General features: G+C 44.8%; 1 protein-coding gene across 1 annotated transcript; it reads right to left on the reverse strand.

Annotated features, from left to right (window-relative positions):
* Positions 1 to 605: 605 nt before the first annotated feature.
* LOC137348544 (zinc finger protein 84-like) lies at positions 606 to 20,138 on the reverse strand (the record flags this gene model as incomplete). The annotated part of the gene is made up of 6 exons (XM_068013846.1): positions 19,784 to 20,138; positions 19,316 to 19,726; positions 9,648 to 9,730; positions 9,088 to 9,581; positions 8,959 to 9,003; positions 606 to 768 (listed from the first exon to the last, which is right to left on the reverse strand). Coding segments are annotated over exons 1-6 (1,551 nt in total), but the record flags the coding sequence as incomplete, so codon positions are not given.
* Between the last annotated feature and the right edge of the window lie 3,120 nt (positions 20,139 to 23,258).

The following is a 23,258-nucleotide window of genomic DNA, read 5'->3' on the forward strand; positions in this document are numbered from 1 at the left end:
ACTACTGACAGCTGGCCAAGTCCTGAAGGACATATCTGCCAGACTGGGTGCTCAGCAGGTGCTGACAGAACCATAAGAGGGAAAAGCTTGCTTCACCTCATCTTCACTAATCCACCCGTGACCTCGACCACCTAGCAGAACAAGGGCAGCAAAATCCTGGAACTCCCCTCCTAACAGCACTGTGAGTGGACCCGCACCACATGCCCTGCAGCAGGTCAAGATGGCGGCTCACCAACAACTTCTCAAGGGCAGTTAGTGATGGGAAACGAATGCTGGATTTGCCAGCAATGCTCACAATTTTTTTATTCTTTCATGGGATGTGAACAGTCAGTTACAGGACATCAGTTAGTCTCCCCTTATCTTGGAGAAATTAAGGACCTGACACTGTATGTGTTTGAAACAACAGTAATTCATGTGACAGATTTCAAAAAAACTTAACTCCAGCAGATACAAATCCCAACTATCAGAATAAATATGGTTCAGTCCGGGATGTGATTAACAGCAGAATCCAACCCCTGCAGTCACTTGTGAACTTGCTGGTGTCTCAGCAGATGGGATGAACAAGTGAATCCCTTCCCACAAGCAGAGCAGGTGAATGGTCTTTCCCCAGTGTGAGTACGTTGGTGTGTCAGCAGGTGAGATGATTGAGTGAATCTCTTCCCACACTCTGAGCAGATGAATGGCCTCTCCCCAGTGTGAGTACGTTGGTGTGTCAGCAGGTGAGATGATTGAGTGAATCTCTTCCCACACTCTGAGCAGATGAATGGCCTCTGTGAGTACGTTGGTGTGTCTGCAGACTGGATGACAGAGTGAATCCCTTCCCACAAATGGAGCATCTGAATGGCCTCTCCCCATTGTGAACTCGCTGGTGTATCAGCAGTTCACTTGTGGCTTTATAGCACATTCAGAACATTTGAAAGGTCTTTTATCAGTGTGAACAAGTTGGTGTGTAGTGAGGTGGAATGATCGTGTGAATCCCTTCCCACACACGGAGCAGATGAAAGGTCTCTCCCCAGTGTGAGTGCGTTCGTGTTCAATGAGGTTCTGTGATCGTTTAAACACCTTCCTGCAGTGAGAGCAACTGAACTCTCTCTTAGTGTGAACGAACTGGTGCTTGACCTCAGAGCTTTTAAAGCTGTTCTCACAGTCAGTCTCATCAATGTGAACTCGCTGGTGTGTCACCAGGTGGGATGACTGAGTGAATCCCTTCCCACACAAAGAGCAGGTGAACGGTCTCTCCCCAGTGTGACTGCGCCGATGGCTTTCCAGCAGGGACGGGTAATTGAATCCCTTCCCACAGTCCCCACATTTCCATGGTTTCTCTGTGGTGCGGGTGTCCTTGTGTCTCTCCAGGTTGGACGATCAGTTGAAGTCTCATTCACACACACAACACGTGTACGGTTTCTCCCCGCTGTGAATGGTGCAATTTTCTTTTTAGGCTATGTAACTGGTTGAAGCTCTTTTCAGTCAGTGCACTGGAACACTCTCACACAGGTGTGTGTGTCTCGGTGCTTTTTCAGTTACACTGATGTGTGTAATCTTTTCCCACAGACAGAACAGACAAACATTTCTCCTTCAACATTCAAAGACTGATGATATTCAGATCCTGATGAATCAAGTGGCGACCTGTTCCCGGGAAAAAGCCTCGGAGCTGCAAACACGGGACCTGGAAGTTCATATTCGGGGCTTGCGGCCTACACCAGGTGTTTCTGAAGCCACCCGCCGACTCCATTCCTCCCCTGCGTCCCACCAACCCTCACCCTATGCAAAAGCATCTCCCAAAAGTCGCACAACTCTGATCAAAATGGCACTGCGCATGCTCCAGATGCCGTCCAGCATCGCGCCTGCGCACTGGGTTCCTCTGGTGTGACTTTTACGGAATGGTTACAGCGCAGAAAGTGACTGCGATGGATATTCCACAAAGACTGTCCTGAGATAAGTGTTAACTTACTTAAAGTAACCCCATTTGAAATAAATTGGATAAAGTCTTCATTAAATATCATAGAATGAAATCATAGACATTTTACAGCTCAGAAAGAGACCACTTGGCCCATCGTGTCTGTGCCGGCCGTAAAACAAGCCGCTCAGCCTAATCCCACCTTCCAGCATTTGGTCCGTAACCCTACAGGTTACGGCACTTGAGGGACCTATCCCGACACCTTTTAAATGAGTTGAGGGTTCCAGCCTCAACTACCCTTTCAGGCAGTGAGTTCCAGACGCCCAACACTCTCTGGGTGAAAAACTTTTCCTCATCTCCCCTCTTAAATTTTCGACCAATCATTTCAAATCTATGCCACCTCATCACTGACCCCTCTGCTATGGTGAATAGACCCTTCAACCCCACTCTATCCAGGCCCCTCAGAATTTTGTACATTTCAATCAGATCGCCCCTCAGCCTTCTCTGTTCCAAGGAGAACAAACCCGGCCTATCCAATCTTTCCTCATTGCTGCATTTTCCAGTCCTGGCAACATCCTGTAAATCTCCTCTGTATCCTCGCTAGTGCAATTACATCCTTTCTGTAATGAGGCGGCCAGAATTGCGGACAGTGCTCAAGTTGTGGCCTAACTAATAATTTATACAGTTCCAACATAACCTCCCTGCTCTTATATTCTATACCTTGGCTAATAAAGGAAAGGATTCCATTTGTCTTCTTAATCACCTTATTGACCTGAGCTGTTACCTTCAGGGATCTGTGGATTTTTACTCCAAGGCCCCTCATTTCCTCTACACCTCTCAGTATTCTCCTATTACTTCTGTATTCCTTTGCCTTGTTTGACCTCCTCCAGCTTACACTTCTCCGAGCTGAATTCCATTTGCCACTTTGCTAACCACTTGACCAGTCCATTGATCTCTTCCTGCAGCCTACAGCTATCCTTCTTGCTATCAACCACACAGCCAATTTTCATGTCATCTGCAAACTTCTTGATTATGCCCCCTACATTTATGCCCAAATTGTTTATCTATACCACAAAAAGCAGTGATCCTTGTACTGAACCCCGTGGAATACCACTGGAAACAGCCTTCCAGGTGCACAAACACCCGTCAACATTAACCTTTGTTTCCTGCCACTCAGCCAATTTTGTATCCACTTTGCTACATTCCCCTGGATCCCATGCGCTTTTATTTTTTTTACCAGTCTGCCATGTGGGACCTTGTCGAAAGCCTTGCTAAAATCTCTGTAGACCACATCAACTGCAGTACCTTCATCAGTCCTCCTTGTTACTTCTTCAAAGAATTCAATTAAGTTAGTTAGACACAATCTTCCCTTAACAAATCCATGCTGACTATCCTTCATTAATCCGTGCCATTCTAAGTGAGTTTATCCTGTCTCTCAGAAATGATTCCAATAAAGCAGGGCATTGGTGAGACCACATCTGGAGTACTGTGTACAGTATTGGTGTCCTCACTTAAAGAAGGATGTAAATGCATTGGAAGCAGTTCAAAGAAGGTTTCCTAGACGAATACCTGGAATGGGCGGGTTGTCTTATGAGGAAAGGTTGGACAGGCTAGGCTTGTATCCGCTGGAGTTTCGATGAGTAAGAGGCAGCTTGATGGAAACATATGAGATCCTGAGGGGTCTTGACAGGGTGGATGTGGAAAGGATGTTTTCTCTTGTGGGAGAACCTAGAACTAGGGGTCACTATTTAAAAATAAGGGGTCACCCATTTAAGGCAGAGATGAGGAGAATTTTTTCTCTCATAGGGTGGTGAGTCTTTGGAACTCTCTTCCTCAAAAGGCAATGGAATCAGAGTCTTTAAATATTTTTAAGGCATAGATAGATAGATTCTTGATAAGCAAAGGGGTGAAAGGTTATTGGGGGTAGGTGGGAATGTAGAGTTGAGGTTATAATTAGATCAGCCATGATCTTGTTGAATGGCGGAGCACGCTCAAGGGGCCGAGTGGCCTACTCCTGCTCCTAATTCATATGGATGTATATACATATGAATGTATGTATGTAATTTGCCCACTGCTGAGGTTAGACTGATTGGTGTGTAATTATTCAGTCTATCCCTCGCTCCCTTTTTAATCAAAGGTACAACATTAGCAGTCCTCTAATCCTTCAGCGCTGTATCTGGTGAGGTCTGAAAAATGATGGACAGATCCTCCGCTACTTCCTCCCTGGCTTCTTTTAACAACCTGGGGTACATTTCATCTGAACCTGATGATTTATCAACTTTCAAGGATGCTAATTCCATTAATACTGCCTCTCTCCCTATGTTGATCACATCCAATACTTCACACCCCTTTTCCTTAACTACAATATCTGCATCGTCCCCCTCTTTTGTGAAGACAGACTCAAAATATTCATTAAGAACCATCTTCCGCTCCTACACATAGGTTACATTTTTGGTCTTATGGGCCCTACTCTCTCCTTAGTTATCCTCTTACTCTTAATGTATTGATAGAACATCTTTTGCTTACCATTATTCTTTCATGCCCTCTCTTTGCTTTCCTAATTTCCTTTTTGATTTCACCCCTCCACTTCCTATACTCCTCTTGGTTTTCTGTAGTATTGAGTTCTCATTGGACATGAGCTTTCCTTTTCTGCCTTATCTAACCCTGTAAGCTCCTTGACATCCACGGGGCTCTAGATTTGGCCGTCCCACCCTTTTTCTTTGTGGGAACATGTTTACTGTGAACCCTGTGAACCTCCCCTTTGAATGCCTCCCACTGCTCTGACACTGACTTGCCTTCAAATACCTGACTCCAGTCCACTTTCGCTAAATCACTCCTCAGCTTAGTAAAATTGGCCTTGCCCACTCCTGTTCAACCTTGTCCTTTTCCATAACTATGTTAAAACTGACTTAATTATGATCACTACCACCAAAATGCTCTCCCACTGCTACTCCTTTCACCTGCCCATCTTCATTTTCTAAAACCAAGTCTGAAACTGCATCCTCTCTTGTTGGACTTGCTACATACTGGCCAGAACATTTCTCCTGAATGCACCTCCAAACTTCTGCTCCCTCAATTCCTTTCACACATGAACTATCTCAGTTAATATTGGGGTAATTAAAATCCCCCACTATTACTGCCCTATTGTTTTTTCACTTCTCAGAGATTTGCCTACATATCTACTCTTCTATCTCCCTCTGACTGTTAGGGGGTCTATATTACACTCCCAGCAGTGTGATTGCCCCTTTTTTGTTCCTTCGCTCAATCCATATGGCCTCATCTCATGAACCTTCCAACATATCATCCCTCCTCACAGCTGTAATAGTTTCTTTGACCAAAATTGTCACTCCCCCTCCTTTATTATCTCCCTCCCTATCGCATCTGAAAACCCTGTAACCAGGAACATTGAGCTGTCATTCCTGTCCCTTCTTAAGCCATGTTTCTGTAATAGCTATGATATCATACTGCCACGTGTCTATCTTTGCCCTCAGCTCATCTGTTTTATTTGCTATACTCCTTGCATTGAAATAGATAACCTTGAGCACTGCCAAACTTTTTTGTTTTATTTTCGAACCTTTGTTTCCTCTGTCATCCGGACTCATCCATTAATTTTCTGCCTTCCATTTTCACTTCTGATTTTGTCCCAGCTGAGTCTACCTTCAGATTCCCATCCCCCTGCCAGACTAGTTTAAATCCTCCCCAACAGCACTAGCAAAACGTCCCGCAAGGAACTCAGTCCCGGCTCTGTTCAGGTGTAACCCGTCCGGCCTGTACAGGTCCTATCTCCCCCAGAGCTGGTCCCAATGGCCCAAGAATCTGAAGCCCTTCCTCCTGCACCGTCTTTCCAGCCACGCAGTCTTATCCTTCTATTCCTGTGATCACTTGCGCATGGTACTGGCAGTAATCCGGAGATTACTACTTTTGACGTCCTGCTTGCTAATTTCTTACTTAGCTCCCTAAATTCTGACTGCAGGACCACATCCCTCTGTCTACCTATGTTGTTGGTTCCGATGTGGACAACGACTGCTGGCTGTTCACCCTCCCCCTTCAGGATGCTCTGCAGCTGCTCAATGACATCCTTGGACCCTGGCACCAGGGAGGCAACACACCATCCTGTATTCATGTCTGCAGCCACAGAAATGCCTGTCTGTTCCCCCGATTATTGAATTACCTATCACTATGGCTCTTCCAGTCTTCCCTGTACCAACCTGTGCAGCTGAGCCACCTGTGGTGCCATGGACTTGGATCTAGCTGCACTCCCCAGATCAACCATCACCCTCATCAGTATTCAGAACTGAATATCGGTTCCAGTTACTACCCTCCAGTCCTCATGGAAGGTCACACTGTTATACAACCAATGATATCCAGAATGCTGAAAATAATAATAAGAAAAAAACACAAAGATAAAATGACTGCCAGCTGAGTTGAATATCAGTAAAATTTTCAGTATTAAATTTTGATTATTTTCAGTGTTTATTTTGGGCATTTTGAGGTTTATTCAGATACATCAGTTTTTTTTTCTTTAAAAAAGCACATGAAATTGGTGATAATCAGAAAACCCCAAGTATCACCTCGACCTTGTCATTCTTCTAACCACAGACAAGGCCTTCACTGTTCACTTCCTTGTATCCCTCACCACTCACATTCCTCTTCCTTCTGCCAGTTTTCAGCCAATCCGATTCACTCCATCTGATATCAAGAAACGGCTGAAGGCACTGGATACAGCAAAGACCATGGGCCTTGACAACATTCCAGTACAGTACTGAAGACTTGTGCTCCAGAACTAGCCACACCCCGAGCCAAGCTGTTCCAGTACAGCTACAACACAGGCATCTACCCGGCAATGTGGAAAATTGTCCAGTATGTCCTGTACATAAAAGGCAGGACAAATCCAATCTGGCCAATTACTGTCTCATCAGTCTTCTCTCAATCATCAACGATGGAAGGTGTCATTGACAGTGCTATCAAGCGGCACTTACTCAGCAATAACCTGCTCAGTGATGCTCAGTTTGAGTTCCACCAGGGACACTCAGCTCCTGACCTCATTACAGCCTTGGTTCAAACATGGACAGAAGAGCTAAACTCAAGAGGGGAGGTGAGAGTGATTGCTCTTGTCACCAAGGCAGCATTTGACCGAGTATGGCATCAAGGAGCCAGAGCAAAACTGGAGTCAATGGGAATCAGTGGGAAAACTATCCGCTGGTTGGAATCATACCCAGTACAAAGGAAGATGGTTGTGTTTGTTGGAGGTCAGTCATCTCAGTCCCAGGACATCACTGCAGGAGTTCCTCAAGTTAGTGTCCTCGGCCCAACCATCTTCAACTGCTTCATCAATGATCTTCCTTCAATCCATAAGGTCAGAAGTGGGGATGTTCACTGATGATTGCACAATGATCAGCACCATTCACGACTCCTCAGATACTGAAGCAGTCCATGTCCATATGCAGCAAGTCCTGGATAATATCCAGGCTTGGGCTAATAAGTGGCAAGTAACATTCATGCCACACAAGTGCCAGGCAATGACCATCTCCAACAAGAGAGAATCTAACCATCTCTGCTTGACATTCAATGGCCTTACCAATGCTGAATCCCCCAATGTCAACATCCTGGGGTCACCATTGACCAGAAACTGAACTGGAGTAGCCATATAAGTACAGTGGCTACAAGAGCAGGTCAGAGGCTGGGAATTCTGTAGAGAGTAATTCACCTCCTGACTCCCCAAAGCCTGTCCACCATCTACAAGACACAAGTCAGGCATGTGATGGAATACTCTCACTTACCTGGATAGGTGTAGCTCCAATGACACTGAAGAAGCTCGACACCATCCAGGACAAAGCAACCCGTTTGATTGGCACCCCATCCACAAACATTCACACCCTCCAACATCAATGCACAGTGGCAGCAGTGTGTACCATCTACAAGATGCACTGCAGCACCTTCCAAACCTGCAACCTGTACCACCTAGAAGGGCAAGGGCAGCAATTGCATGGGAACACCACCACCTGCAAGTTCCCCTCGAAGTCACACACCATCCTGACTTGCAACTATATCCCTGTTCCTTCACTGTTGCTGGGTCAAAATCCTAGAACTCCCTTCCTAACAGCACTGTGGGTGTACCTACCCCACATGGACTGCAGAGGTTCAAGAAGGCAATTGGGAAAGAGCAATAAATGCTGGCACCCAGATCCCATGAATATCAAGGCTAGGAGATGCACTGGAATGTATGTATGGGGAGCTGAGACTTGTACATGAGAATAATGGAAGGTTTGAGAATTGAAATAATCCCTAGTGGTGATGAGGTGTTAGTTGTGGTGCAGTAGTAACATTCTCATCGCTGAGTCAGTAAGTTGTGGGCGCAAATCCACATCCAGAGACGGCTGTATGAAATCTAGTCTGATATTCCAATGCAGTATTGAGGGAGCACTGCACTGTCAGAGGTCCCATCTTGCAGATGAGACCTGTAACCGATGAGTATAAAGATCTATGAAGCTATTTTGAAGAGCAGGGGAATTCTCCCCAGACTCTCGGAAATAGTTATCACTCAATCAACATCACTAAAACAGATTATCTGGGCATTATCACGTTGCTGTCTGTGGGAGCTTGCTGTGTGCAAATTAACTGCAGCATTTCCTACTTTACAACATTGGCTGCACTTCAGTAGAACCTCATTGGCTGTAAAGTGTTTTGAGACGTCCTGATGTCATGAAAGGCGCTACAAAAATGCAAGTTTTTCTTCAACAGAGGAGAAAAGGTCCAAAAATGGTTTCAGTCAGTTTCCCCTTAACTGAGATGTCAAGGACTCAACACACTGTGTTTTTCAAACAAAGCTGATTTATTTGACATTTATCCAGAATATTAAACTCCAGCCCAGTTATGGCGGTATTTAACATCAGCAGCAACAAACTTCATCTTTCAGAATGAACATGGTTCCGTCCTGGATGTGATTAACAGCAACAATAACAGCAGAATCCAATCCCTGTAGTCATTTGTGAACTCGCTGATGTCTCAGCAGGTTTGATGAATTATTGAATCCCTTTCCACAGACAGAGCAGGTTAAAGGCCTCTCCCCTGTGTGAACGCGCTGGTGTTGCATTAGGTAGTTTCTGCTTTTAAAGCTCTTCTCACAATTGGAACATTTAAAAGGTCTATTATTAGACTGAACTTGCTGGTGTGACAGCAGGTGGGATAACTGATTGAATCCCTTCCCACACACGGAGCAGGTGAACGGCCTCTCCCCAGTGTGAGTGCGTTGATGTGTCAGTAAATCCTTGTTTCTTTTAAATCTCTTCTCACAGTCAGAACATTTAAAAGGTCTCTGATCGGAGTGAACAAGTTGGTGCATCAACAGATCAGATGACTGTGTGAATCCCTTCCCACACACAGAGCAGGTGAATGGCCTCTCTCCAGTGTGAACTCTCTGATGTCTCAGTAGGAGGAACGACTGAGCGAATCCCTTCCCGCACACGGAGCAGATGAATGGCCTCTCCCCACTGTGGAGTCGTTTGTGTTTCCGCAGGGTCGATGAGTGAGTGAATCCTTTCCCACATATGGAGCAGGTGAACGGCCTCTCCCTGCTGTGAACTTGCTGGTGTGTCAGAAGGTTGGATGACTGAGTGAATCCCTTCCCACACAAGGAGCAGGTGAATGGCCTTTCCCCAGTGTGAAGTCTTTGGTGTTTCAGCAGCTCGTGTTTTCTTTTAAAGCTTGTCTCACAGTCAGGACATTTAAAAGGTTTCAAATCAGAGTGAACTAGTTGGTGTGTCAGAAGGCAGGATGACCGAGTGAATCCTTTCCCACACATGGAGCAGGTGAACGGCCTCTCCCCAGTGTGAATACGTCGATGAGTTTCCAGATAGGACGGGGAACTGAATCCCTTCCCACAATCACCACATTTCCACGGTTTCCCCGTGGTGTGGGTGTCCTGGTGTTGCTCCAGGTTGAAGCCTGTCCACACGTATAAGGTTTCTTCCCACTTTGAATGATGTAAAGTTTTTTCAGGCTGTGTAACTGTTTAAAGTTCTTTCCACAATCAGCGAGCTGGAACACTCTCACTCGTGTGTGTGTCTCGGTGCTTTTCCAGTCACACTGATGTTTTCAATCTTTTCCCATAGACGGAACAGACAAACATTTCTCCTTCCACATTCAAGGACCTGAATATTCAGGTCCTGATGAATTGAGTGACTGTATCTTCATGTGATGTTTGGTTTGAGGTTCCTGTAAAAAGAGTTTACGAAAGTCATCACTGTCAGTCCAGGATAGAAATTCAGAACAGACAATTCTAGTTTCTACGGAACATTTTTTCCTCTCTTGTAACCCCAAAGCTGTAAATCCCCGCCCCACACACTCTCCCTCCTCCCTGTGCTGAAATCCAAACCCATCGCATCATTTCTTTCCTCCACTGCCAGTTTTCTCCCTCCCTCTACTCTGACTGGGTTCAGTTCTCCAGCCCCTGTGTTGCAGAGTGAGAATCAAATCAATGATTTTCTCTCCTAATCACTGGGACCCTGAAGCCACGCCTACTCTCTGTGTCGTCACCAAGATGGCCGCGGATGCGCTCTGCTTCCCGCTCAACAAAGATGCCGACCATTGACCTGGGTCTGTTCGGGAAAAAGCCCCGGAGCTGCAAACTCGGGACCTGGAGGTTATTATTCGGGGCTTGCGGCCTACACCAGGTATTTCTGAAGCCTTTCTGCCCAACCGCCGACTCTCACCCGCTGCAAAAGCATCTCCAGCACTCGAACAGCTCAAATCAAAGTGACACTGCGCATGCTCCAGATACACTGCGCATGCTCCAGATACACTGCGCCTGCGTACTGGGCAGCAGTAACTGCACTGTGTCTGTTCATCACCTATTACAAAAAAAAGCTAAAAACTTGAGGGAATAATACGATGTAGTGAGAAAGGAAATGCAGTGGATGTTATGTAATTGGATTGTGTGTGATCGTGACACAGTCTTGTGCTCACAGTCAGAGCAATGCACAGATATCCTTGTGGTTATGGTTTGATCATGAATGTAGTGAACAAGTTAAATATAAATATTACCAGTGCAGCTGCAGCTTGTTCGATCAGATCTGGGGAGAAGAGATCTCTGAATCCACTGTATTATCTCTGTTCTCTAGATCGGGTAACTGTAACTTTGTATTATTGCAGTGCTGTTAATAAAGTCAGTAAAAGACAATCTATTGTTGTGAGATTGATTATCTGGTGTCTGAAACCACATGATTCAATATTTAGAGTCAACAAGATGAACAAAAAAACACATCACAGCCCAGTACACAGCTCGATATTTACAGGGGAATGTCTATTGTTCCACACCACGAGTGGACCGAATAGAGAATGATCCCAATTGTAAGAAACCCTCAAATCATTTGTAAATATCTTTCAAATGCTGACGGGTTCCAACTGTCAGTTTCCATTACATTGAAGTCAATGGAAAATCGGAGTGGTTATGCTGAAATAACCAGGAGGAACAGATGTCAAATAATTGGTGGAAGGATTAAAGGGGAGTTGAGGAATTTTTCACCCAGAGGATGGTGGGAATCTGAAGCTCACTGCCTGAAACTCTCAGTGCATTTGGATATTTACTTGAGGTGCTGTAACCTACAGAATTACGAACTAAAAACTGACACATGGGATTAGACTGAATAACTTTTTCAGTCAGCACAGATACGATGGGCTGAAAGGCCTCCTTCTGTGCTGTAAATTTCTATGATTCTGTGATGACAAGTGGTCCTTGTGTTTTATCCAAGACAGGCCTCAGCCCAGTCATTTGCTCCAAGTGTTGATGTGATGGTTCAAGCTAAGAGGTGCCAGGTATCGGGAGCAGCAGGAGCAGTGAGTAAAATCTGTCAGTAAATACCGATATAGTTTATCTGCTTCTAGTTCTATTTTAATAACTTCTGCTGAATGTGGCCCTCACCCAGTGCCAGTATATCAGATCAGACCCACCATGGAAAATGAGTTTGACACGATTGACAATGTCAACCAGATCCTCAGTATCTCTGTAACCTCCTCCAGCTCCACAACCCTCTATGTAAATACAAGTTGTTGTTGTTGGATTACACCCCGAGGTGGACAATGTCAACCGGATTCCCCTCATCCACCAACACAGCAACTTCTTCACAAAACACAAACAAGTTTGTAAGATGTGACCTTCTTTTCTGGAAGCCATGTTTAGTATCTATAATGGCTCCTTCTCTTCCCCAGTGATCAGAAACAGCATCTCTTCGGATCCCTTCAAGCATCTTCTCTGTGATCGAGCTCACACTGATGGGTCTGTAGTTCCCTGGCTCTGATTTGTCCCTGATTTGGAAAATGGGAACTAAGTGAGCTTCCTTCCAATCTCAGGGAATAATCCCTGACTCGATTGAGCTGTTGAATCTACGGGCAAGGGGCTCAGAGAGCACCCGTCCCATCTCTTTAAACACCCGTCCCATCTCTTTAAACACCCTTGGTTGGATATCATCTGGACCTGGAGCACCATCTAGTTTGAGATTTCCTATTTTATCCAGGATGACAATCCCTTTCCATTTTAATATTTATGTTATTGTCGACAGCACATCCACAGCTGGAATCTGAGTATCATCCACAGGAGTGCAGACTGATGTGAAATAGTCATTTAACTGCTCTGTCATAGCCTGGCAATCTGTTTCAATCTGTCCTGAACTGTGTCTCAATGGCTCGAAACCATCTTTAACCATCTTCTCACTCCTGACATAGCTGGAAAAGAATTTCCTATTCCCATAATCCCATAATGGGCAGCACAGTGGTGAGCACCGCAACCTCACAGCTCCAGCAACCCGTGTTCGGTTCTGGGTACTGCCTGTGTGGAGTTTGCAAGTTCTTACTGTGACCGCGTGGGTTTCCGCCGGGTGCTCCGGTTTCCTCCCACAGCAAAGACTTGCAGGTTGATAGGTAAATTGGCCATTGAAAATTTCCCCTAGTGTAGGTAGGTGGTAGGAGAATGGTGGGGGATGTGGTAGGTAATATGGGATTAATGTAGGATTAGTATAAATGGGTGGTTGTTGGTAGGCACAGACTTTGGTGGGCCGAAGGGCCTGTTTCAGTGCTGTATCTATCTATGACTCTATCTATAATTGTGCACCATCTTCTTTTCCAAAGATATCTTAGCTTCTCTAATGTCTCCCTCAATTATGGGTGATATTTGTCCCTATTCTCCTGGAAACTGAGTCCATCTTGATCCAAACTGGGTTCAATGTAAGACAGCTTGGGGAGTCAGGCATCATTTACTCCTAGACCTACGCTGACAGGCAAAACCCCAATCCTTAGTAAGGATTCCTCTGGTTCCTCACCATATATTTGTCAAGATGTCAAGATACTGAAACCCAGTTTTCTTACAGTCCATTTCTGGAGGCCCCACTCCTTGAGCCTACAACCTTCAGTGGTGGAGTTCCACAGTGGGAGTGATTCGAGAGTAACTGTCAGCAATGCATCCCTGTTAGTGGTCCAGGCTCTGTATTTTCAGTTATTCTGGTATCTAACACTCACATCAAAAAAGGGAATTCTTGGAAACACACTGCAGGTCCTTCTTTATCTGAAGATCAAATGTCTGTTGTATAATTGTACCATCAGTTAACAGGCTCCTGTGAACTCCTCCATCTGCGATTTTAATGCAGACTTAAACCAGCTTATTTTAAACAGGTTCATTTTAAATGACTTAAACACTTGTGTTAAAATGGTAGACTCAGTACTGTCACACAAACACATTGAGTCTTTGTAGAATAATTGCCACAGTCATTTTCAGACTGGAAATTTAAACCTGCCGTTTCACTTTCAGTCAGCAATAGATCACAGTTTTACACCAATCTCTGATTTGACAGCACGTTTCCAGCATTCACTGTTGTTCTTCCTGACTCTAAACACAGTTGTAAAAGCAGCCTTCTGTTCCGTGCCTCGGAGCTCTGAACCATAGAATCACAGAGCTCGACAGCACAAACACAGCCTCTTTGGCCCATTGCATCCGTGCCGGCCATCAAGCACTTATCAAGCACTGTGGCGCAGGGCGGCGCAGTGGTTAGCACTGCAGCCTCACAGCTCCAGGGACCCGGGTTCGATTCTGGGTGCTGCCTGTGTGGAGTTTGCAAGTTCTCCCTGTGTCTGCGTGGGTTTTCTCCGGGTGCTCCGGTTTCCTCCCACAAGCCAAAAGACTTGCAGGTTGGTAGGTAAATTGGCCATTATAAATTGTCACTAGTATAGGTAGGTGGTAGGGAAATATAGGGACAGGTGGGGATGTTTAGTAGGAATATGGGATTAGTGTAGGATTAGTATAAATGGGTGGTTGATGGTCGGCACAGACACGGTGGGCCGAAGGGCCTGTTTCAGTGCTGTATCTCTAATCTAATCTAATCTATTCTAATCCCACTTTCCAGCACTTGACCCATAGCCTTGTATGCTATGGCGTTTCAAGTGCTCATCTAAATACTTCTTAAATGTTGTGAAGGTTCCTGCCTCTACCACCTCTTCAGGCAGTGCGTTCCAGATTCCAACCACCCTCTGGGTGAAAACATTTTTCCTCAAATCCCCTCTGAATCTCCTGCCCCTTACCTTAAATCTATGCCCCCTGGTTATTGACACCTCCACTAAGGGAATAAGTTTCTTCCTATCTACCCTATCAATGCTGCTCATAATTTTGTATACCTCAATCATGTCCCCCCTCAGCCTTCTCTGCTCGAAGGCAAACAACCCTAGCCTTTTCAGTCTCTCTTCATAGCTGAAATGCTCCAGCCCAGGCAACATCCTGGTGAATCTCCTCTGCACCCTCTCCAGGGCAATCACATCCTTCCTATAGTGTGGCGAACAGAACTGTACACAGTACTCCAGCTGTGGCCTCACTATCATTTTATACAGCTCCATCATAACCTCCCTGCTCTTATATTCTATGCCTTGGTTAATATGGAAGAGCACGACTGGGACACTCAAGTAGAAAAGACAAAAATCTACAACGTGTTTAAAACAAAGTTGATTTATTTCAAATCTCCCCAGAAGGTTAAACTTCAGCCCAGTTAGAGCTGTTACTAATATCAGCAGAAACAAACCCCAAATATCAGAATAGAAACAGTAAATTTATAGCACAGGACACCATTCAGCCCATTTTATTTGTGCCGGTCGAAAAAGAGCTATCCAGCCTAATCCCACTTTCCAGCTCTTGGTCCGTAACCCTGCAGGTTATAGCACTTGAAGTGCATATCCAAGTGCTTTTTTGAAACATGATAAGGTTTTCTACCTCTACCACCCTTTCAGGCAGTGAGTTCCAGACCCCCGCCACCCTCTGGGTGAAATGATTTCCCCGGTTCCCTCCAATGCTTCTGCTAATTAAATTAAATCTATGTCCCCTTCCTATTAGCCTCTCTGTGAAGGGAAACAAATCCTGCCTATCCAATCTGTCCAGGCCCTTCATAATTTTATACCCTCAATTAAACTCCCCTCAGCATCCTCTGTTCCAAAGAATCAACAGCCACAGCCTTTCCAATCTTTCCCCATAGTTAAAATTCTCCATTCCTGACTCATCATCTGTAAATCTCTTCTGCATCCTCTCTAGTGCAATCACATCTTTCCTGTAATGCGGTGACTACAACTGTACATAGTACTCTAGCTGTGATCTAACTAGTGTTTTATTCAGGTCTAACATAATCTCCCTGCTCCTGTAATAAAAACAGAAAATGCTGTAAATACTCAGCAGGTCTGGCAGCATCTGTGGAGAGAGAAACAGAGTTAACATTTCAGGTCTGTGATGTTTCATCAACAGAAAATACTGAAATACTCGCTGTTCTTATATTCTATACCTCGGCAATGATGGAAAGTATCCCGTATGCATTCTTAACCACCTTATCTACCTGTCCTGCTTCAGGGATCTGTGGACATGCACTCCAAGGTCTCTCTGTTCATTTACACTTCTCAGTATTCAGCCAGTAATTAGAACTAGAACTAGAACATTACAGCGCAGTACAGGCCCTTCGGCCCTCGATGTTGCGCCGACCTGTGAAACCATCTGACCTACACTATTCCATTTTCATCCATATGTCTATCCAATGACCACTTAAATGCCCTTAAAGTTGGCGAGTCTACTACTGTTGCAGGCAGGGTGTTCCACGCCCCTACTACTCTCTGAGTAAAGAAACTACCTCTAACATCTGTCCTATATCTATCACCCCTCAACTTAAAGCTATGTCCCCTCGTGTTTGCCATCACCATCCGAGGAAAAAGACTCTCACTATCCACCCTATCTAACCCACTGATTATCTTATATGTCTCTATTAAGTCACCTCTCCTCCTCCTTCTCTCCAACGAAAACAACCTCAAGTCCCTCAGCCTTTCCTCGTAAGACCTTCACTCCATACCAGGCAACATCCTAGTAAATCTCCTCTGCACCCTTTCCAAAGCTTCCACATCCTTCCTATAATGCGGTGACCAGAACTGCACGCAATACTCCAGGTGCAGTCTCACCAGAGTTTTGTACAGCTGCAGCATGACCTCGTGGCTCCGAAACTCGATCCCCCTACTAATAAAAGCTAACACACCATATGCCTTCTTAACAGCCCTATTAACCTGGGTGGCAACTTTCAGGGATTTATGTACCTGGACACCAAGATCTCTCTGTTCATCTACACTACCAAGAATCTTCCCATTAGCCCAGTACTCTGCATTCCTGTTACTCCTTCCAAAGTGAATCACCTCACACTTTTCCGCATTAAACTCCATTTGCCATCTCTCAGCCCAGCTCTGCAGCCTGTCTATGTCTCTCTGTACCCTACAACATCCTTCGGCACTATCCACAACTCCACCGACCTTAGTGTCATCCACAAATTTACTAACCCACCCTTCTACACCCTCTTCCAGGTCATTTATAAAAATGACAAACAGCAGTGGCCCCAAAACAGATCCTTGCGGTACACCACTAGAAACTAAACTCCAGGATGAACATTTGCCATCAACCACCACCCTCTGTCTTCCTTCAGCTAGCCAATTTCTGATCCAAAGCTCTAAATCACCTTCAACCCCATACTTCCGTATTTTCTGCAATAGCCTACCGTGGGGAACCTTATCAAACGCCTTACTGAAATCCATATACACCACATCCACTGCTTTACCCTCATCCACCTGTTTGGTCACCTTCTCGAAAAACTCAATAAGGTTTGTGAGGCACGACCTACCCTTCACAAAACCGTGCTGACTATCGCTAATGAACTTATTCTTTTCAAGATGATTATAAATCCTGTCTAATATTGTATTCCCTTGCCTTGATAGCCTTCCCCAAATGCATTACCTCACACTTCTCCAGATTCAACTCTATTTGCCGCTTTTCTGCTCACTTGACCAGTCCATTGATATCTTCCTGCAGTCTACAGCTTTCTTCCTCAATATCAACCACAAGCAAACGTCTTAATCATAACCCCTATATTAAAGTCTAAATCATCAATATTGTTATGACCAACCGCTCCAGTCAAAGCCCCCAATCAAAATATACGATTCTGATTGTGGTGGGACCAACGCACTGTTAATTCAATCCCATCGCTCCACAGATCAGCTAACATATCATTTAAAACTTTCCAAATTAAAGAAAGACCCAGCCAAATTGTACCATCTATTAACCCCCCGAATGAGGCTAACCAAACCAGGTGTCTTTAAATCAACAAATTAACACTTTAATTAGAAGAACTAAATTCTTAAACACTATGAAGATATAAACAACATATAAAATAGAAAGATTTAGAGCCCTTGCAAATTTACAGTCCAATGTTGCTTGAAGTCCTCACAGAATGTTGCTTTCCTTCTCCAGCGAATTTCAACAATTAATAACCTGCAAACACTTTCAACAGAATCAATCTGACTTTAGAGATAAAAGATTGTCACAGACTAACTTCCCTTTCTTCAATCTAAATTACCAGAGACCTCGGTTTTGGCTTGACATTTTTTTTTTAGAATTTTGAGATAATAATTAAACAGACTAAAACCCTATTCCTTCAGTTTAAATGGGTGAGAGCTCTTTTTCTAGGTGCTGTCATCACAGCTGTCTGTGTCCTCTGTCTGTGTGTTCTGTTAGAACAAACTGTCTTCAACTAAAAGCCAGTTTAAAATTGAATTGCAACAAATGTATCACTTGCTACTCACTCCCAGTGGCTGCATCTGTGGTAACGAGAATGCACCCTTTGAATCGCAGTCTCCAAATGGCTGTTTCTAATGGCAACCAAAAATGCACCTTTCTATAACTGCTGAAGCTTGCCAGTTCTTAAAGCAATACTGATCCTCTGGAAACCTTAAAGGCGAACCGCATATTCCTGAAAAAAAAAATCTACAGGACCATGACAATATATACCGACATTAATATTGATATAGTACGAGCCATGTGGGACTCCACTGGACACAGCCTTCCAGTCACAAAAACACCTCTTGACCATTACCCTTTGCTTCCTGCTGCTCCAGCTGTTGATACTTCCTGCACATATGGTTGTCCAGGACACAAGAAGTGTCCTTGAGTTCCCATATAGGAACAGGATGTTCCCTCCACTGGACTGAGATGCCCTGCCATGACTTAATTTATTAGAGTATTAATTAACTTCACCAAAAATAAACTTAAAATTTAAACAAATAAAGACTCATCAGCTACTCAACAGTCTGTTCTTTGAGCTGATGTCACTTTGTGACGAGTTAACTTAAATGTTTCACTTAAATCTTATTATCTATATATCTCAGATTTTAATTTACTGAAAAACTCAGAACCCGTTATTGTCACTAATCACTTATTATTTAGCTTTAATCCCTAGATCTGTTTAATTGAACACTGACTTGGCTTTAGTTTAATGCTAGTTAATTGATCTAGTCTAACTCTATCGTTGATTAATACAGAGACCAGGTCTGTACACATTTCTCCAGCTGTGGGATGTCTAACTGTTTATAGACTTCAAGCATAATCTTCCCGCTCTTATACTAATAAAGGAAAGCATCCCATATGCCTTCTTGACCATCTTATCTACCTGCCCTGCTACATTCAGGTATCTGTGGATGTGCACTCCAAGATCCTTCTGTTCCTCCACACCTTGCAGGATCCTACCATTCACTGTGCATTCCCTTGCTTTATATTCCCTACCAAACGTCTTACCTCACTCTTCTCCAGGTTGAATTCTATTTCTCAATTTTCTGCCCACTTGAGCAATCTATTGATATCTTCCTAAAGTCTACAACTTTCTTCCTTACTATCCACCACACAATAAATTTCTGTAACATTTGCAAACTTCTTTATCATGACCCCTACACTTAAGTCTATATCATTGATCTATACCACGAAAAGCAAGCAGCCTACTACAGTGCCCTGTGGAAACCCAACTGGGAACAGGCTTCCAGACAGGATTTGGCCCTGGATGCGCTTAACAGCAGAATCCAAACCCTGCAGTCACTTGTGAGCTCGCTGGTGTCTCAGAAGGTGGGATGACCGAGTGAAGCCCTTCCTGCACACTGAGCAGATAAACGGCCTCTCCTCAGTGTGAACTTGCTGGTGTCTCAGAAGCTCGGATGAATCCCTGTATTTCTGTCCACACTCAGTGCAGGGGAACGGCCTCTCCCCAGTGTGAAATCTCTGGTGTCTCAGAAGATGGGATGACTGAGTATATTCCTTCCCACACTCAGAGCATGTGAATGGCCTCTCCCCAGTGTGAACTCGCTGGTGTCTCATAAGGTGGGACGACCGAGTGAATTGTTTCCCACACTCAGAGCAGGTGAACGGCCTTTCCCCAGTGTGAGTACGTTGGTGTTGCAGCAGCTCATTTTTACTTTTAAATCTCTTCTCACAGTCAGAACCTTTAAAAGGTCTCTTATCTGTGTGAACAAGTTGGTACGCCAGGAGGTTGGATGACTGAGTGAATCCCTTCCCACACACAGAACAGGTGAATGGCCTCTCCCCAGTGTGAACTCGCTGGTGTGTCAGCAGGGTGCATGGATTCATGAATCCCTTTGCACAACTGGAGCAGGTGAACGGCCTCTCCCCAGTGTGAGTACGTTGGTGTTTCAGCAGCTCATTTTTACTTTTAAATCTCTTCTCACAGTCAGAACATTTAAAAGATTTCTTATCTGTGTGTACAAGTTGGTGTCTCAGGAGGTGGGACGACCGAATGAATCCCTTCCCACACATGAAGCAAGTGAATGGCCTCTCCCCGGTGTGACTGTGTCGATGAGTTTCCAGCTGGGATGGGTAATTGAATCCCTTCCCACAGTCTCCACATTTCTCCATGGTGTGAGTGTCCTTGTGTCTCTCTAAGTTGGACAATCAGTTGAAGCCTCATCCACACACAGAACACATGTACAGTTGCTCCGTTATGTGAATGGTGTGATCTTTCTTCAGGCTGTGTAACTAGTTAAAGCTCTTTCCACTATCAGTGTACTGGAACACTCTCACTCGGGTGTGTGTGTCTCAGTGCTTTTCCAGTCAAACTGATGTTTGCAATCTTTTACTGCAGAAAGAAAAACAAACATTTCTCCTTCCACATTCAAAGTCCGATGATATTCAGGTCCTGATGATTCAAGCGACTGTCAGATCTTGAGTAGATGTTCGGTTTGAGTTTCCCATCTGCAAATCATCCCCTTCTAAACCCCTGTGAAAGGAAATTATATAGGACATAGAATACACAGTACACAAACAGGCCATTCAGTGCAACTAGTCTGTGTTTATACATTTCATGTGTCTGCTCCCATTCCATCTCCAACATTTCAGCAGAGCTTTTTATTCCCTTTGCTTTCATTTTCATCCAGTTTCCTTTTGAAAGCATCTCAACTTATTTGCCTGAACCACTTCTACATTCTACTCTCTCTGAGTAAAGCAATCTCTCCTTATTTCCCGATTGGATTTATCAGTAACTGTATTCATGGCCACTGGATTTGGAGTCACTCACAAGTGGAAACATTCTCTCCACATCTACTCTGTCCAACCCATTGATAATTTTAAAGAGCTCTATCATGTCACCGCTAAGTCTTCTGTTTTGGGAATAAAAAAGCTCCACCCTGTTCAATCTTTCCCAATCGCTGTAATCTCTCAGTTTACTGAATCCATCACTGTCCCTCACCAAGACTTGTACAGGATGGCGGCCAGTGACCCCGCTCCCCCTGGCCTGCCCCGGGTGTTTATGAAGCTTCCCAGCCCACTCACGGCTCTAATTCCTCCCCTGCGCCCACAATCGCTTCCCGAGCCGCCGATTCCGCCTCAGTCCGACTCTCACCCCCTGCAAAAAGCGTCGCCATTGCGCATGCTCCAGATACAGTCCAGCACTGCGCCTGCGTATTGTACAGGCACACCTGTATTGTGAAAAGCAAAATACTGCAGATGCTGGAAATCTGAAATAAAAACAGAAAGTGTTGGAAATACTCAGCAGGTCGGGCAGCATCTGTGGAGAGAGATGCGGTGTTCACATTTCAGGTCTGTGACCTTTCATCAGAACAGATTAGGGAAGATTCACCTCCGCGCGGAATGGTGGGTAATAGCCTCGCCATTATAAGTCCGAATGGCAGGCTCAGAGATATCGGTCATCTTTTGTAATGGGAGACAGATGGGTACAAGTGAACCAACATTATAATTAAGCTATACCTACATAATATTTTGGCGGAGAGGAACGGTAAATAAGGTCCATCCCAGCACACAAAAGACTTTGTTAACAAAACAAGCAAGTGAAATGTGGAATAAAAACAAGAAATGCTGGACATACTCAGCCAGTCTGGCAGCAACTGTGGTGAGAGAAGCAGAGTTACTGTTTCAGGTCAGTAACCCTACATCAGAACTGGAAAATGAAATGTGGGACCGGTGTCCGTTTTTCAATGGGGCAGTGACGCTTCATTTCGCCTGGCTTAATAGCGTTGGAGGTGTTTTGCCCCTAACAAAGATGGCGCCGATGACGTCAGAGCATCCTGTGTAGAACGCAGCTGGTGCGCGTGTGCGGCGATTGTTGGAGGTTTGTTTATGTATCGAGGAGTTTGAACGGGAGACGGTTTAACGGTCGCCGGCGTTGCCACGGTTGCGGGGCGGGGCTTGGTAACGGCGCGCGCCGGCACAGGTGGGCCATTGAGCTCGAGCTGAGCAGCAGCAAGTGAGCGGCCAGGAGCAAGGCCGCGGAGAGAGCCTGGGGCTCGAGTGGGAGACGGCAGGTCCCGGGTTGGCCTCTCTTCTGGGGAGGACACCACTCTGACTGGGGCCACCCAAAACACGGGGATTTTAATGTCCCAGCCTTTGAGGGGGAGGCAATGGGTGCGAGAAAACCTGGTTGATAATGACTGAGCTTGGATGGGTTTTGGTGTCTCCAGTGGGTGGGCTTCAGATTTTCCACCAGTCCCTTTGAGGAAAGGACTGGCTGCAAGTTTTTACTAATTCATTCTTGGGATGTGGGCATCGCTGGTAAAGCTGGTATTTATTACCCTGTCCCTAGTCTCCCCTTGAGAAGGTGCTGGTGGTGGGCGGTCGCCTCCTTGAACCGGTTTCATACGACTGAGTGGCTCGTTCGGTCACTTCAGGCGCAGTTAATAGTCACCCATGTTAGTGTAAGACTTCAGTCACATATACAGGTCCAGATGGGGTAAGGACAGCAGGTTTCCATCTCTTAAGAGGAATTAATGAACCAATTTTAGAGCAATTCTGAAAAAGTGGACTATTTGGTCCTTTATCTCATTGCTGTTTGTGGGATCTTGCTGTGTGCAGCTTGGGCTGCTCACATTACAAGAGTGAGTATGCATTTTAAAGATGCTTAATTGGCTGTAAAGTGCTTTGGATTGCCCTGAGGTCAGGAAAGGTGCTATATAAATGAACGTTCTTAGACAATCCAGCAGCTTCATGGTCACTTCTACTGACAACCAGCTTCTTTATTTCCAGGTTTTGACTTCCAATTCTCAAATTGCCGAGGCAGGATTTGAACTCATGACCTATAATTAATGTAACAGAACCACGACTGAGTGCTGTGTGACCAAGTGTTTAATTCGGGAATTTGGTAAGTGTGGGAATTTCAAGGGTTGATCTCTTTCTAAAATCTAGTCGAGTTTCCAGTTAGCATTTCACTTAACTTGAACTTTAAATTGTAGTTTCTTTCATTCTTAGTCAATGGTAAATAAGATGCCTGCTAGTGTCAGCTGCACAGTTAGTTACTTAGGTAACAGTTCGAATTGGTTCCCTAGTCAGCAGGGCCTGACTCAGGTCTCTGGAATTCTAGTTAGTATAAATGTGGAGGTTTTGCTCACGCACAAATTTGCGTTTTCCGTTTGTTTTCCTTTCTAAACTGGGTCAGTAGTTTAAGCTGGTACTGGGTAAGATATAAGTATTGCATTAAATTTGTTGGTTAACTAGTTAAACTACTTAATGTAACTGCAAATTATCTGC

Source organism: Heterodontus francisci, chromosome 34 (genome assembly GCF_036365525.1).
Source record: "Heterodontus francisci isolate sHetFra1 chromosome 34, sHetFra1.hap1, whole genome shotgun sequence".
NCBI classification, from domain to species: Eukaryota; Metazoa; Chordata; class Chondrichthyes; order Heterodontiformes; family Heterodontidae; genus Heterodontus; species Heterodontus francisci.